Below are 17546 nucleotides of genomic sequence, written 5' to 3' on the forward strand. Positions count from 1 at the left end.
ACTAATGAACCTCAGAGCTCTAAATTCACTATAGCACTTTGGAAATGCTAGAATCACTTGCAAGTTGAGACTCAGTATTATCTGTCATGTTATAAAACCATTTCTTGACCTTTTTGTATCTTAATTCACAGGTTCTTTTCTGTTCTTATCATTTTCTGCTATTTACCATTCAGGGATTTTTGAAATCCATCCCTCCTAATCCTCATGTAATTTCAGAATTAAATTCACAAAACTAAAACTGCTTCTTCGAAGTCAACTCGGTCACAGTTCTTTTACAGCTTTTTTTACGCCCACACACTAGGAAGAGCAGGGCTTAAGGAGAAAAATAAAGAAGAAAGCCAAAACAGAGCTGACTGAATGCAGCAGACATTTTTGAATATTGTTGTACTGTCAGCCTGCTGCTATTTTCAAATGGAATGGTCCACATAATGCTGGTTTTTAATGTGTATGTTCAAGGAAAAAACCCAACAAAACAGAGTGAGTTGCTGAATCATTTAGCTTACGGATGTGTACAGTTTCTCCAGTGCCCGCATCCTGGTTCTTCACCACTGCATCACTGACCTGTGAGGAAGAGGCTGGAGGAACTGGCCTTGTTGAGTGAGTGAAAGGAAAAAACTAAAAACCATGAGGAGGGTGGCACTGCGTGGGGGAAATTTAGCTTTTCTCATCTCCTTTTCTGTTATAATAATGCATATAAATGCATTAGACATGACCAACTAAAATGCTGCTATGCCAGCACTAAGAAAGCACTGCTTCAGATAATGTAGGAGATTGTAGGTCTCATGGGAACACATCCACTGCATGAGTCGGCAGCTCTTAACTGAAAATGACAACTTTTTAACCACTTTCAGAGATGGGGCTTTCTACTCCCACTGGCCATCCTTGGAAAAAAACAACAGCTATCAAAGTGCTAAAGGCAAAATAACGTCATAGTTGCATAGAATTCATAGAATGGTTTGGTTCAGAAGGGACATTAAAGCTCACCTAGTTCCAACCCCTCTGCCACGGGCAGGGACACTTTCCACTAGACCAGGTTGCTCAAGGTCCTGTCCAACCTGGCCTTGAGCACTGCCAAGGATGGGGCAGCCACAGCTTCTTTGGGCAGCCTGTGCCAGGGCCTCACTACTGTCATAGTGAAGAGTTTTTTCCTAGTATCTAAAAAAAATATTCACCTAATTTCAAGATCTGCCTAGAGCCTGCTGGAAACAAGTGCAAATTCACTGTTAGTCTATGAAAAAAAAACCCAACAAGTGGTATTAAAGTACATTTAGCATAAACAGTAAACTGAAAACGTGATTAAACTATGTTTTATATATTTCTGGAACCACTTGCTGGCCTAGGAGTTTGTTATACTACATGTTATTTCAAAGTCAATTCTACAGAACGGTACAAAGCACTTTTAAAAATGCAAGTAGACTGCAAAAACGCTTAATTAAATGACATCAACACTACTTGTCCGTGACTGATGGATGAGGAAATGAACAAAACTCTGTGGCTGGCTATCAACAACAATATCATTCATAACAAGCTACTCATTTTCCCTGTCTTTTTATAAATAAGCAGAAATCAATACTGCTGTGAGATAAGAAAGTCTGTTGGCTTTCTACCTCATATGGCCATCTAGGGCCATTCTGACTGTATTTGTATGATCACTGATTGAATAATATTATCTTAGAAGTCTTGTTGCAATTGCTAAGCTTCAAGCAAGAACTGAACATAAACAGCACAAGCACTTTAGATATCAACTATTTTGGATTTATTTTTCCAATGCTATGAAATACTAGTACTGAATCAAATACACAAGATATGATAGCCTTCCATAGTCACAAGAGAGTAAATTTTGAGAAGACTAAGCCACGCTTATCACGTGTACACGTATTTACCACAATGTACCATAATACAGTGTTGTTCTTACGGATATAGGTGAAGCGCCGAGTTCACCGGTTTTTGCTGTTAGTTTCTATAGGGCCAGGTTTTTACACCTGGTGGGGGATGTTTCAGTCTTTGCTACTGACTGAAGTGCTCCCATGGGAGCCAAAGAGTTTCACTATGAAATTAACCAGACCACAGTGCTTACATAAATTATTTTTGACAGTTTCAAAAGGTTTCAAAAGCATCGGGGATACGAGGTAGCAGCTCAGTCTCAGATCTCTGCTGACATCGGATTTGAGACAGGATACGTTTCCAAGAAAGCTAGGCTGTACGGCAGTATGTGTTTTCCCACATCACTGTCTTAACACTTCTTCCTAATAAAAGGAACTATTTTTTCCACTTAATACTGCAAATGGTTTGTCTGAATGCTATTACCCTTCATAATTGTAATTACATTCGATTATATATAATCTTTCTGCTACATACAGTTATACGCTCATACACTGTTGTTGAAAGATCTATTTTCTTTTTCATGTGACCTGATCTATAACTGACAACTGCAATAAAACTGAAGAAGAAAACTTGCTTTTCTGGCTGTCAGTGTTCAGGAAACTCTACACGGCTAGTGTTTATAACAAGGCTACTGAGAAAATGAATGTAACCTGAGGGGCAATGTTAGAAGAATTTTTATGAGCAGTTATTTGGTTTTTATAGTACTCTGGGTATTGCTGTTTATTTGCTTTTCACATCCATTTATTCTGCTTTAGGTGCCAGAGACACTGAGACAGATGCTTTGGAAATACCTAACAGCTTTTAACACTCAAGACTGGCAGCTGCTTTCATAAGATCCACTCTTTATCATCCAAATTCTACTGTTATCAGAAGCTGCAAACCCCTTGAATCAGGGTCAGATTTTGCCATCAAAACTGCAGTATAAATAAGGAAGTCAAGCATAAAACATGACACACAAAATCTAGCAACATGAATTCCTAGTGAAGTAGGAACAGACTATTCACTGTTTTTGCTTTTCTGAACATGACCATGTTCCCAACTTGAAGTGCCTGTTTGACAGTAGACCTTTGGTTGCCTTTAGTTCTGGCTTTGAGGAAGAGACTCAGTTTGCAGACCAGAGGCAGACCTCTGCTTTGTTTTCTTCCTTTCTGGTCCTGTTATCTTGTGGTTCAGTGTTAGAGTAGGATGGATGGCAATGTCTCACTGCTGTCTTCACAGCAGTCTCCTAGGAAGTCAGAAATGCAGTGTCCATAGCTTCAGATGAGGCAAGAAGGAAATGTGTGGTCTCCCATTTTCTAGGCAAATGTTCAGAATAACAAACTACTTCATAAAAATAGTCATTGTCTGACTCCCTGAGAAAAACACAGTTGCTGAACTTGGCATTAAACTCAGCGCTGCCAACTGTGAGGTTGGCATGTGTGAGGAGCATGACCTGAATGTGGACCAGCAGGGAATTCAGAGACCTTCTTGGCTTATCCCTGAACTTCCAGACTCTAGCTAATATCTTACACTTTGGATCAGCGCATTTTAAACTCTCACAACACATTTAAAGACACCTTCATGGTTAAGCAGCTGGTGGATTGCTTTCTGTAGTATTTGCCTCACTTCTGTTTCCCATACTAGAGTAGATGGTTCTGGTCTCATCAGGAATGACTTATTTCAGTTATCCTGGGAAGACTACAGCATTGTAAAGAACTTAACTCAGGTCTCCTGAAATGTAATCTGATTCCTTGCCTTCTGGATAAAGTTTCTCTATACTGGCTAATATAGCCTCAGGGATGAAAAATTCCCTTTCTCACTCAGAGTCAACAAAGGAAGAAGATAAAAAGGTGATGGCTTAACAGGAATCCTCAGGACTAGGACCACATTTCGTTAAAAACAGAAATCATTTAGAGAGATTACTGGACATCCTAGCACAGGTTCAGAGAAGTGAGAAACAGCATTGTCACATACACTCAGGCAGCACAAGGTGCACTGCAACAGAAATAACACATCATGAGGATTAATTCCAAACATTCTTCTAAATGATAATGATACTTACTTGAGAGGAGAGAGAGAAGGATATTGCACTCAACTTTGTAAACTGACCTGTAGATAACAAAGGATAGAAAACAAGAAGATGACAAATTAAGCCAGTGAGCAGCCAGGCAGTGTATTATTCTGAAGAAAGCCATGCACAAGCCTAGAAATAAAGGGAGCAATTATGGACCCAGAAAATAAACCCAGTGAAAAGTGTCTTACACAGTACATCCAGCAGAAGACTGTAACATGAACACAACTGGTAGCAGATGTGGGAGGATAAGCACTGTTAGCATTTACACTTGTGCGCTGAATGTGGTTTTTTTTCCAGTACAGATACTTGTTATTTACAACATGCTTTCAAAGAAGAGAAGAAGCCTCCTTTGAGGTTTCCTGTCCCAGATTTCCTTATGTATTTTGGGTCTTCCACTCATACTTCAATTCTAATTTAGAGTTCAGCATGAAAATCTTGCTTGGATACAAGGTGACACAAAATAACAAGAGTGGGTTTTGACCAACCATCTTCCATGCTACACTATATCTACATGTTTTTCTAACTGTGCTGTTTTTACACAAAGTGAGACATTTAATAACACAAAAATGGTTACCATATTGTTACTGAGGTTACCATTCTGTAACCTTAGTAGGAGTTTCTCCTTGCCGATTTTTTCAGCTGACAGTTGCATTAGGATAGCTACATCCACCAGCGTTTTTTGGCTATCCAGATGAATGCAGTGTACATGCGAGTACAAACAGCAAAATAGCCTGTAATAAATTTCAATGGTTTGATGCAAATTAGAATAGTTGACCTGGCCACTTTTCGACAGGGTACTGTAAACAGAAATTTCCCACTTTGCCTTTGTGTTTGCAAGTAGAAAGTTGTGTCCTTAACTTCAGAGACTACTCAGTGATACTAGTAGAAAAAGGAAGAGAATAGCAAAATACCACAAATTAAGTGCAAAGTGCAGAGAAGGAGTCAAAGCAAAAGCACGTATCTTAGGATCAATGTGACAATCTCTATCCTAATGGTCCCTACTAACTTAATACCTCTTCTTGCTTCCTCTGAACCTGTTCCCTAGTGAAAAGTGAATCAAACGGGAAGGAAGAAGTCCTTCCCGGTATATTTGGGAAGGACTTCTTGTGCATTGCATGATTTGGGTCTGTGGTTATCTACTAAAAATACTTTCTACTTTCAAGTCACTATGGTCAAATCATTGCCTTAAAGGGGCTGACAATTTTACAGACAGTAAAGTACATCATAAAATTTCCTCTGGAAAAATGTTATTAAACAGAACTTGTCTAGAATGAGGGGTTTCTGTTTCCTCAGGGAATACATCTGTGAAGGAAAAAAAGCCTTTTGCTTTTTCTGTGTGTTTTTTTCTTTCACTCTCTCCTCCCAGTGGAAACAAATGGTGTAAAACAATACGGAACAAAGTTCACCTGGGTCTAGCCTTGGCTGACCTGTATTCAAAAGGACTTTTATTGTCACATCCATAGGGAGATTTCCTCCCCTTCTTCTGGGAATACTGCTGGAAGACAGTAGAAAAGCTCTGTCTTGACTGAAGTGACAGTAACACCCGGTTCTATCGAGCAACATGTATAACTTCCCCTGCACAATGAATGACCTTATTTTCCAGTGCACATTGGTACTCAATTTTGTGCAAGAACAAAATCCCGCTGAAACTTGCGAAGCTCATGTAGCACCGTTGCCATATATTGCACTTCCATACTGTAATTAAAGTGTAGTCAAAATTGGTCTATTGTTCTTTCAGGAGAATATGGAATTTTTACCAGCAATAGTAATATTAATTCTTTGATGCTTGACAGCCGTCACCACTGAGGTACACCTTCTTTATAATCGACAGTTAATTTCCATTACATCAGCAGTAGCTGCTCATCCTGTTCAGAAGTTTAAAGGCTGTCATTTTGCCATCTCCTATCCTGGATTAAAAATTGTGACCAAAAAAATTCATGTCACCCACTGTTGCTTTAAGACATAGTCTATAGCAATTCTGCTCCTGCTGTCATGTCCTTAAAGACCTTTGCAACGGAATGACTTTTGGCAGTGTATCATAGGCATGTAGCAGACCTAGGTAAACAACAGAAAACCCCAGAAGCTCACATCAGCCTTCAAACTATCTGCAGTTTTGGTTTAAGTCAATGAACTTATCCTAGCAGCTTTACAGAAAAGAAGACCAAAAGAGCAGCCATTCTTCATTAGATCACGAGCCTGTCAGTCCCAGATTCTTGTCTCCAATGTGACTGGTAGTAGATGCTAGAGAAAACTACCTGAAAAAAAGGCCAGATTTTGTTAGCTCCCAGCAAACAGCAGTTTAAAGAATTTTTGCCCAAGTGTTTTTGAACCTCATTTCCATACACCTGATCTATCAATACCTGCTTAATCCTTTCTTTTTAGACCATTTATACTTCTCATCTCTGTTTTGTTCTGTAATGATGAGCTCCAAATTTAACTGATCACCATGTGGGAAAACAGTTAATTTTGCTTGCTTCAGCTCTGCTCCCAAATAACTGAACCGAGTGTGCCCTTCTACTGACATTACTACCAACATTATAAGAAGTAATACATTTCACATTAGGATGTTCCCAGTCAGAATAGCCTAAAAACTGATGATAGTCCATTACACCAGGTAGAATTAGAGAGCATTATGCAGACAGGACAGGATGTCTACAGGAATTCCAGCTTCACCTGCATTCGTTTTACTCATGCTTCTAAACAAACACCCTTTGAAAATCTTCCCAGGGGGTGTTTAATGACAAATCCCCAGACTTCTCTATACGGGATGCTTTTTGAATACTCAGTTCTCTGGGATACAATTACTTTCAGACCCTTCCCTCTCATTCCAGATTCTGGCAATGACAATAACACACAGATTGCACTTGAGCTGCAGTTCACGCTGGAGAAGCCATTCTGAACATTTTTAACTACAAGAGAAAAAAAAGTAATCTAAATATAGCAAGAACTCATCTTGACACCACCAGAGACAATTCTGTCCCACCTGCCCTAAGGACTACTGCTGTGTGCCTGAGGCAGTGTGGTCTTCCAAGATATGCACAAAGGTTAGATGCATGCCTGTATGTGAAAGAGAACAATAGCAGGTTCTGGAACGTGGCTGTTGTAGTAACTGAGAACACACCACGCTGCAGGGACTAAGACAGGTTAAGAAGGGCACTGGCCAGCTATGGTGTGCTATTTTTTCTCACTTATGGAGATATATGGGCAGCTGGTGTCCTTCTCCCACCTGGTATGCCTCATCCTGCAGCTTCTGCTTCAGGTACTCCTCCATTTTCAGTTCATTCTCCAGCTGGCGGACAGAGTCATTCTCATAATTTTCATCATCTGCTCTGACATAGGGGTCTCCATCTTCTGTAACCCTGAAGAAAATTACCAGTAAATAGCCTCCTGAGATGAGTAACATTCCGAGTCAATAACACTTCCCTTTATTGTAACTATGAGGAGAGTGGGATACTTTCACACCAACACATGCTCCATTGGCTAGCATTTTCCTAGCAGTGGAAAACACCTCACCTATCTTCTCTCCAGTGCTCTGATACTGATGAAATAGACAAAAGGACATACTCTGCTGAAGGTATTTTGGGGGTACAGCTCTATGGAACTGTGTAACAAAAGTTCTCAATAACTTGGTACAAAGAGGTTGAACTAAAAATAACTGGAAAAATGCCTATTGTCTTTGATAAGGAGATTCAGGTTCCAAAAATAAATTGGCTTATTAGTCAACTGAGTTGGTCAATAAAAAGCATTCTGTCTCTTTCATTTAAAAACTTCTTTTTTCCAGCAACCTCCAACAGGCCCCTTAGTCTGGATAAGAAGGGAACAGGACTGCTGGGCATAAGAGAGAGCACAGCTGTCCCAGAGCCTCCATGCTGCTTAGTTCTGGCCTTTATTGTTTACAGTGCTCATTACTATCTAACCATGAAGCTGTTTCTTACTTGGATGCAGGCAGTTTTTGGTGATAATCAGTTAAGAAGGAGAGGAAACATTGTTTTCAACATATAAAGAATGAGATTAAGAAGGCGAATTGAGCGGGTACTCACATGTCACTGCGGAGGGAGCCGGCGGCAGCAGCACTGTGGATGTACCCTGGCTTCCGGGCATGGATCTGTGCAAGGAAAGCCTTCTCGGACGTTGGGGACGGAACAAGGTCATCAAAATGAGTCCGTCCAAATTCGGAATCCACATTGCTTTCTGTCTCGCTGCCCACTTCTGTGAAGTGAAAGGTGACACATGCTTCCATTTAACTTTCACAACAGTGTGCATACTTGCCTGATCCTCTAAGCAATTCTCTGTCTTTCCAACTTTGAGTTCTGCCACCTCATAGTGAGTAACATATATTATTCTACATATATCTACAGAGCTAATAGTTTTCTTCTTGTGTTAAGACAGAACAGTGAAGCCTTTGCTTATCTTGGTTATTAGGTAGGATATTTTAAGGAGAATACCACAGACAGCATTTTACAACAGGTCCAATATGTTCTATACTAAATGAATTTCTAAAGAGTAAAATCCCATTCCATGTGGAATCACAAACAAACTTCTCAAAGTTTTCACTGTATTCAGCTGCACCTCTATGCCCATGGCTTTCAGATCTGCTGTATTCCTGAAGCTGCTATTTAGCTGTTTTTGTTTCTAAAAGCATAAAAAGCTTTGAAGATAACATCATACTGCTTTTCTGTTGGTTTGTATTTTCCTGCCTCCCACTTTTTCAAATAGATGTGAAATGACAACGTGGTGACTATCCACCCGTGTTAGCCTCACTCACCAGAATTTAGTTCTTTTACCAAAGAAGACATGGTGTTGGTGATTGAATCTGCTGCCACTAGCAAATCATTTCTTAAGTTTCTTCTTGCACCTGAAGCAAGAGACAAAGCACAGCGTTACTATTCTTCACAAGACATATGTTTTCCTGTTGAAAGCAGTTTTAACCCTGTTGAAAGCTGCCATTGTGATAACTCAGAGTATCAAAGTCCTTACGAGGGACACGTGCAGAAGAATTCTCTGCAGAATGGCCTCATTTACTTCTGCTGTATGCAAGAGCAGAAGCCTACCCTCATGCTTCATTTAATCACAATGCCAGATATGTGGAGATTATTCACTGCCATCAAGCTTGCATTTGTGTGGTGACACCAGCAGAGCAGGCCTGGAAGATTAAATCCAGTGGGAACTCATTGACAGTGTCTGTGCAGGAGGAGGGAAGAAATTACGTGTTTTCTCTAAGTTCCCACAGCTCTGTTTAATGACACCATTATTGCCAGGTATTTGCCAGATAATCATGGCAAATGTTGAAGAAACATACTTGACCTCTGAGATGGAGTTTTCTTCTCCACTCGCTCTCAGCCTCTCCTGTAGCTCAAGGACTTTCTTGTATACTCCATTCCATAATTTACTGTCTCTCCCTTTTTTTTATTTTAATAAGGGGAGCACTATTGACTCTCTAAACAGCCCCAGGCTGCTTTTAAACTCTTTCTAATAATGGATCTAGAAGTGCTTCCCTGCTGAACCTGGCAATATTCCCTTAACCATCAATCATGAAAGATTCTTGTGAGCTGCATGAAATACTCCTTCCCTAGGAGCAGACTGCGGGTAGTGCTTACTTAATTCTCCCAAATCCCAAATGTAGCTCCTATTGTAGCTGAATGACCAACATATCCCACAGAATCTATAATCTTTCAAACTGTATTATTCACAGGAATTATTAGGATTTGACTGCTGTAGATTCTTTAAAACATGCTGAATGCAAACCAATACATTTAAAAAACTTCCCCACATCCTGAAGAGGTTTATATATATATATCTCCACTAGCAAATAGTTACTGGAATGTAAATTAAAGAAGTTAATCTCTCTCTTATACACACAAACATTCGAGACAGCCACTCCCTCTCTAAAGTCTTGTCAACTATTGCAAACACTACGAAAGAGAAAAAAACCAAACCACAAGAGAAACTGTGCTTTAGCTGTGGCCTGTCTGCATTATGTACATACAGGCAGACGTCTGTTGGTGCAGCACAGAAAGGAGCCGTAAAATCTCAGCCCACACCTCCTCTCACAAAATCGTATGTCAAGATGTGACAGAACAGCTGGCTTCAAGTTCTTTGGGTTTGACCTTCCTATCTAGAGAATATGGTAAACAATGACGTAAAGCCAGATATTTATCAAATGCAGCAGTTTTTAAATGTGACCACTTACGTTTTTATATTGCTTTTTATCTCGAACAGAACACATTTATATACTTAAAATAATTTGCCTGAGGCAGCCTTAATATTATTTATGGATATTTTATTGTGGCCACTACTTCTCTTACTCCCAGCTCTGTAAGAAACTATCCTATAACAGCATAGGGGTTAGTGGTCCGTATGTTTGCCTGTCTCCATTTTTTTCATAGCAAAGAGAGGAAAAGTGTATCTATCTTGCCCGTTTCTTTTGCCACAGAAAATGAGGTATCCATCAATCGGTTACGTTGAGACTAGGAATTAGGCCTAGGTTCGATACATGAATTGATTAGCACTTTAGAGGAAACTTCTTGATTGTATTATAGATTCAACCTTGTCTTAAGATACACACGCAGAGGCATAATTCCTATGAAAATCAAGAGGAAGGGTGCATGAGAAGGCTGAACTGGGCTCCTGGGAACAAGTACATGTCTACCGCAGCAGAGGAACTCCAGAGCTCCATTTAAACTTGATTTGTACTAAGGAAACAGGGAAAAAAATGATTCAAATAAAAGAATTGCAGTGATATAAATATTTCAGGAGAGAGCAGACTAGAGAATATTTCTTCATTTAGATCACATGGGCGATTTACTTGCTTCAGTACTCAACATAATTATTTGATCTGTGGCCTCAGAAATTCAGAACAGTTTAAAATTTATTGTTGCTTGATGAAAGAATGGAAAGAGAAGTGAAAACACGGTGCAGCCTATGGCAGTTTTTTGGAAACGCAAAGGAAAGGTTCACTTACACTTCCAGATAAAATTCCTGCCTGGTCTAGCTGGACCCTTCTCAGAGGCCCAAAGCGAAAGACAAGGGTCAGCAGTCACAAACTGCATCAGGGCATGTTCCAATCAGATACAAGGACAAAAAATTTACACATTAAGAATGGCCAAACACTGGAACAGAGGCTGTGGAAAATTCATGCCAAGAGCCATTCAGAACTCAACTGGTTAGGTCCTGAACAGTCTCATCTCACTTTGAAGCCCTCTTTCTTGGAGCAGGAGGACATGGTGACTTACAAGAGTCCTTTCCACCTGAACTAATCCTATAATTGTACCAGCTATTCTTTGCAAAGTCTTTATTTAAAACTGAACACAGTGACAATGCCTTGCTGAAGTCAACAGCAATTCTTTTAGTTAACAGAGTGCTGATAACTGGCCTGAACATCCGGCACTGAAATTCTCTCTTACCACAAAATCTGTTAATTGCCATCATTGTCCAGTTTCTGCTTACCTGCTCACTTTGACAGCAAAATCTGATGGCTGACAAAGTTGATTTTCAAAGGCAAACCACAGTTGTTTCAGAACTGCTTTGCTTCGTTTTGTTTCATGCCATGCTACTCAGGAGCTCAGTTCATTTAGTCATTAACCACAAGAAATAATGATTCTTCAGTCTCCAAGTTATCTAGACAAGCTATTAATGAGACTTACTTTGTGCAAAGGCTTCCTGCACATCTCCTCCCACCCCAGTCAGAGAGTCCTGAGGTGCATGGGTTGGAGTGGAGCAGGCAGAGGCAGACCTGATGGGCATTGGAATTGGTCGACTGATTGTGTGGCTGGGCGAGGAGCGCGGGGAGCCTGCCCCTTGGGTCTGAAAAACAATCACAAGGGGTTAAACTGGTCTTTGCAAGTGCCCTCTCCCGCTGCCCTTATCACCCATCCCTCAGCTCAAAGGCATCATGCTCTCTGAAGATCAGTTAGGTAATGTTAATCTTGCTAAAAGAAATGTACTGAAGTCAGCTGTTAGTGGACAGCAATGCTTCTGTGGAGAAAAACAGTAAGTAGGAAAATATGAGTCAAGGTCTGACTTCCTTTGAGCATGGGAAAATGTCAAGCAGCTAAATTAAAAAAAAATCCAAGTTAATAAACACCAAAGTATAGACCTCCTCTCTGCTCTCTTCTTCCTCTCACTGTCCCAGTCTGCATGCATGTTTGATAAAACATAATCCATTCAGACTATGAGAAGGGGAACGATGTTGGCACTGATGAGGCTTTCAGCCTGGGCAAGGGACTGAAACAGCCCCTTTCATCAGAGTGCTGCCGTGAGAGCTGATCACAGCCCTGCCCTCTGCCTCCCTGCAAGAGAGGGTCACGGTACATGCAACCTCTCAGTCACATAAAGTCCGACACTCACAATAAATAATATAGCTTTCTGCTTTTTACTCGGGGCTAGAGGACTATTTTGAGCTGCTATTATATCATACACTATTAAATTGTTTGCTCTACAGGATTTACTGACGCACTCCCAAAACACTGTGGGGATAGGGCACTATAAATTCCTGCTGTGGGTTCAAGTGGCTGGAAGTGAAAATGTTTTAACACCAGTCATATAAAACATCATGCTGTTAGCACCTCACAGTTAATATCACTTAGCTGAAATTCAAGCAGACTTTACAAAAGAGTTGCTTTTACAAATGCAGCTGGGTGAGTGATACCAAGAGACACAGTGCCCCTTTCACCCACTGTTTCAAACCCCCTTGGAACATGCATTCACGTGAGGAAAAAAGAATGCTGGAGTCCACACCAAACTGCACATGGCTTTTGACAGTGTTTGGTAAATGGCAAGGATGGAGGTAGCTTGAGTGCTGTTGAACGGGAACTGCAACACATGCCCCATGTTTACAGTGAAAAGTAACCTGAGGGCTGGTGTTTCCCTCACCTTGGCTTTATTTTGAGGATTCAGGAGGATTTTCTAACTCTTCCCATGGTGTTTATTTTGACTCATGTAGTGGCTGCCACTGCAGCCCTAATACGGCCTGGCAAATATGCTCCAGAAAGACAATAGCAGCCCACTGCAGGAGGACTGCAGCACTGCCCTTGAGATTCTTATGAATTCCTGCCCTGGACCATAAATAATGTATCAGAATACTAAGCTATTTGCTCTTTTCTCCCATCACCCCTTTCTAAGAGACATTATCACCAGAGAGACATCAAGGGCAAATTAGGTTTATGAGGAATAAGCACATTACTGATGGGAGAACGGAGGATTTAATACTTATAATTTCTTTAATGATCAGTTTTAGAACATTTAAATGATGGATGAAAGGGAAGTCAAATATATAAAGGCCAGATGCTCTCCTGTTTCTGGAATTGTCTGTACCCACTCCAGCAGAAATGCAGGTCTCTGGTTCTCCAGAGGCAGGGCACGGAGGAATCTGAAGATGCTCCAAGGTCCTTGCAGGTCGCACCCCTGCACATCAGGGGAGATCTTTAGTTATCTCCTTTCGTTCTCCGACAGGACATGTTTCATCCTCTGTGAAACAGATTTGCTAAAGAATTTCTGGTTCCGTCTTTCACTTGCCCTTTTTCCTCAGCTCCCCTCTGCCTCTGATCCCTGTTGCTGTTCTGGGCAACACCGACAGTGGGAAGTTTCAGAGAAGATGAGGAAAAAAAAGGACAAAATTTGCTTCCTATAGTCAAGTCACATTAAAGGAATGAACTTCAGAACAGGCATTTTATTTACTAAAAATAACAGATGCCTGCCAGCACAGTGCTGGAATTTTCCCACAAGAGAAATGTAAAAGCTGCTGCACACCAGTGCTTACCCTGTGTCCCTTTTGCAGCTATGACTGAGATGTTGTGTTTATGATAAACAGTGCTCTCTTATCTGTAGCTTTCAGTGTCATAATCAACTGTTTGGGAAGGGAGATTAAGCATATGGACTTCCCTGTCCCTTAAAAAAAAATTCTCTTTATGATGTTTGGGCAGTACCAGACAGAACTGATCAGCAAGTTGAAATAGGAGGATATTAAGAAATGCCTGATTTCAGAGAGGTGAACATTTTAATTGTGTTTTACTCTAGACCCACCCCAGCCCAATTTTGTGGGAATGGAGTGCTTACTGGGGTTGGATTCCTACTTACTGGTTATCAGGAGAAACATGGTTTCCACAGGCCAGGGTTCATGGCCTGAAACCTGCTATGATAATCGTAGCAACTTCTTGGTATCCTCAGCAGAGATACTGAGCACCAAATTGCTGCCAAACTTTGGCAGCCCCATTCACTGAGGAAAAAGCAATGCTGAAAGGGGAGCTTCAGCTTTTACGTTGTATTTGGATGCAGATATAAACGTTCTTGCGCCTTTAGGGAAAATTTACATGTATTTTATTTAATTCACCATCCCTAGTCAACCTGCTATGGATTTTAAGTTAACTCTTGTTAGATAGGAAAAGATTTCCCATTCTCACGTGTCACGCATGCTTAGGATACAACGCTCGAAAACAAAACTAGCTTTACAGGAGCTTTAGTCCACTGCTCCCTCTGCCGGAATTGAACTGGGATGACATATGGCGAAAGCCTGTCTCACAGCCTCATCAAAGACACAGATGTTTAGAACTCATTATCCTTTCTTGAGGAAGGGCAGTAGAGAAATAGAAAGTTCATAAGCATTAGATGAATTGCCACGCTGCTCATTCCAGTTGAATTCCTCCAGAAATTAATTCAATCCTGCTTCTCTCAACAGATCATGAAATGGCATAGCGTAATGGGGATCATTTAATGGAAATTGTGAGAGTAATTCCTTAGCATCATCACCTGTTACTCAGTGAGGCTATTGCTCTTGGAAGAAATAAATCATATCTCATAACAGCCTGAAAATGTGCTTTCACTTATAATGTACTTATACTGTTCAGTGAACATTTTATACGACAGGGAAACTCTGGTCACGTTGGAAACTTTTCTTTTGGGAATGGAAGGTTGTAATAATGAGGAATCAAAAATGACAGCCCTTACATGGAGGTGATGTCTGGTCAGATTTAATTTTTTGTGTGCAACAGACTGATGCTCTACAAAACTTAGCCAAAATGTTAGTTTTATGAAGGTGAGAATTGTCTACAAACTCTGCATGCTCTACCATAGGTAGAACACCTCAGACTTGTGGCTGTACTTCTGCTGCTGAACGCGAGAGGAAGCATGTGTTATTAAAATGAAACATTGTTATTGGACTCATAAATCAGGCTGCTGTCTTGAAAGTGCTTTTTTCTTAGCTTCGTATCTTTCCAAGATCTACTTCAATACAAAACAGCTCCAAAACAATTATATTTTCTACAATTTACCATTAGTAATATAAATATTTGCCCTTTTTGATCTAGGTTGCCGAAGCTGTTTAGAAACTACATTATTCTCCTGAGGACTCATGGGACTGTTGGCGTCAGTACCTGCTTTAAAAGATGCGTCCGATATTTTTGGGATAAAGTGGGATTTCAAACTTGTTGCCCTGGTCTAATTTAAACTCAGTTATGTTTCAAGTTCCAACATTCTCATTACATTTTCAAACCGCTATCTATGGTAGAAGTGTTCTTTAATTCATATTCTAGGTTGGTTTCATTACAGTTGGGTAGTAGTTTCCATATTGTGTTTTACTTAGAGGAGTGAGAAAAAGATCAAGACACCTTGTAGCCATGACTCACTTTCTCAAGGGCTAAGATGTTTAATTGTGAAAATTGCTCTAAGCTACTTGAAAATAACGTGTGAAAGAATTGCAAACTATTAATTTTGGTCAAAAGAACGCACACACATTTCAAGCAAAGGAAGTAACAAATCACAGGAACACCATGACATTTAGGAGTTAGTGAGGCCTCCAGTAAGGAGGTAACTTACTACCTGTTTCAATTCTTCTTCCTGAAGGGAAATAGGATCAGCATATGAGATTAGCCAGGATGTAAGTGAAGAATAGAAAACAAAGCCAAATTTGGAGTACAGGGATAAAGGTACAGTTGGTGCAGTCGATACAGTTGAAGATATGTGACTGTGTTATGGTCTGACCTCTGCACACTTTGAAACACCAGAATTGTGCAAAGTGTGCAGAAAGCTACTATTACCTCCTACCCCCTACAAATTTTATTTGTCCAGGCAGTGGACAGCAGGCAGCCCTAACTCCTAGTTGTAGCACCGCAGCATTTCACTGTCTACTTCCCAAAAATCTGCTGGCTACTCAGTGGGCTCTGATGCTCAGGTGCCATCAGTTCCTGCATTGTGGGTGCAGGAGCCTGCATCTGAGGAAGTGCAAATGACAGAATAGGTCAAACTCATCCTTTGATGCAAATCCATGCTGCTAAATGGATTTCAGTGAAATGCTTTCTGTTTTTTATCATAGCCATATCAGACCCAAGTTGCACTGAATTTCCATGCACTCTTTTTATCTGGCCTGGGCAACAACAAAACAGGCTCTTGTGCTATTCAGAGCACTTTATTCTATGTGAATAGAAGAATGTCACAGAAATGTGAATTTCTAGCATCGCCTGTCCTAAGGCACATCAGATAAAATACGGTTAGACTCTGCAAATAAAGCCACATTTTCCATCTTGCCCTTGTCTGTCTTAAAAATGCACATGATTTTTGATATCTTCATTTTTAACTGAGATCCGTTGTTTCACCCTTGTTTCTCTATTTATGAAAATGACCAAGTGCTGCTGAGGAAGCATCTCTAAGATCGGAGAGTTAGATGTGGTTCTCAAATGGCACATCTGACACAACTAGCAACTGAATGGGCAAAGTTAAAGGAACTAGCAAAAGTAATTCTGTACTGTCAACTGGTAATAGTATACAGTGCTGAAGTGTTTTCTGCAAAACCACCTGAAACTGGACCACAAAGTATTTTGTGTTCAGACACTGCTGAATGCTAATCCAGAGATTCTAGCCTGAAATCCAGAGATGTGGCCAAATCCTTCTACAAAAGAGCAAAACAAGATTGCATTGTATCATGTTTCAGTGTTATTTAAAGGATTGTATTAATTCTTCAATACTTCAGAGACTGTCTCTAATGTTCCATCAACTTAGCAGGTGACAATGATGATGCAGTGTTACTACAGGAACAACATCACCTGAGATTCATTTGAACCCCCTGAATTGAAAGACCAAGGCAAAAAGCAGAAAGGAAAGGAAACAAAGGCAAATTTTATTGGTGTAAATAGTCAAGTTCTGCAGAATTCGGCGGTCATATCTCCCTCTCCTCTCTTGCTTCACTCTGTCTGCTCTTCTTGGTAGTATCAGGTGGAGCTGCTTACCTTCAGCAGTTTCATGAGGCCTTCCAACTGAACCATTAGCTCCCTCCGGCTTTCCTGGAGAGCAGACATCCTCTGTTCCAGCTCATCCTTCCGCTGTCTGAGAAACAAGCAGATCTGATCAGAGCCTACCCCTCATAGTGTCAGCAGTTTTAAACGACATCATTCCCCCAGCCCGAATATGAGGTATATGCCTACAGACCACAGGAAAGCAAACACACTGTATTAATGGAGCACAGCGCTTAGAAATGGGGCTACATGAAAACTAGGGAGTTCCCTCATACTGAGAATATTCATGGGACTGAGCATAGTGATTAGGAAAAAGACAGACAGTGACGCAGACCCTTCTCCAAAGAACAAATGAGGATCAAACAAATTTGTGTTATATTCCCTTGTGG

General features: G+C 40.6%; 1 protein-coding gene across 25 annotated transcripts in view; it reads right to left on the bottom strand.

The window, feature by feature from the left end:
• The window catches only part of DTNA (dystrobrevin alpha), a 230603-nt gene that overhangs the window by 5184 nt on the left and 207873 nt on the right, over positions 1–17546 (bottom strand). For 16 of the 25 annotated variants that reach the window (XM_061354860.1, XM_061354849.1, XM_061354853.1 and 13 more), the window contains 6 exons: positions 17152–17248; positions 15749–15766; positions 11581–11740; positions 8703–8792; positions 7978–8146; positions 7164–7296 (listed from right to left, as the gene is read on the bottom strand). In XM_061354860.1, coding sequence (XP_061210844.1) covers positions 7164–7296; positions 7978–8146; positions 8703–8792; positions 11581–11740; positions 15749–15766; positions 17152–17248 — 667 coding nt within the window. Of the gene's footprint in view, positions 1–3925; positions 3973–7163; positions 7297–7977; positions 8147–8702; positions 8793–11580; positions 11741–15748; positions 15767–17151; positions 17249–17546 lie in introns of all 25 variants that reach the window. The other 9 variants (XM_061354862.1, XM_061354874.1, XM_061354857.1 and 6 more) reach the window with 2 other exon arrangements.

The sequence above is a fragment of the Neopsephotus bourkii genome, unplaced genomic scaffold (genome assembly GCF_033783945.1).
Source record: "Neopsephotus bourkii isolate Nb327-2 ecotype Australia unplaced genomic scaffold, CSIRO-AGI_Nbou_v1 NB_753, whole genome shotgun sequence".
NCBI classification, from domain to species: Eukaryota; Metazoa; Chordata; class Aves; order Psittaciformes; family Psittacidae; genus Neopsephotus; species Neopsephotus bourkii.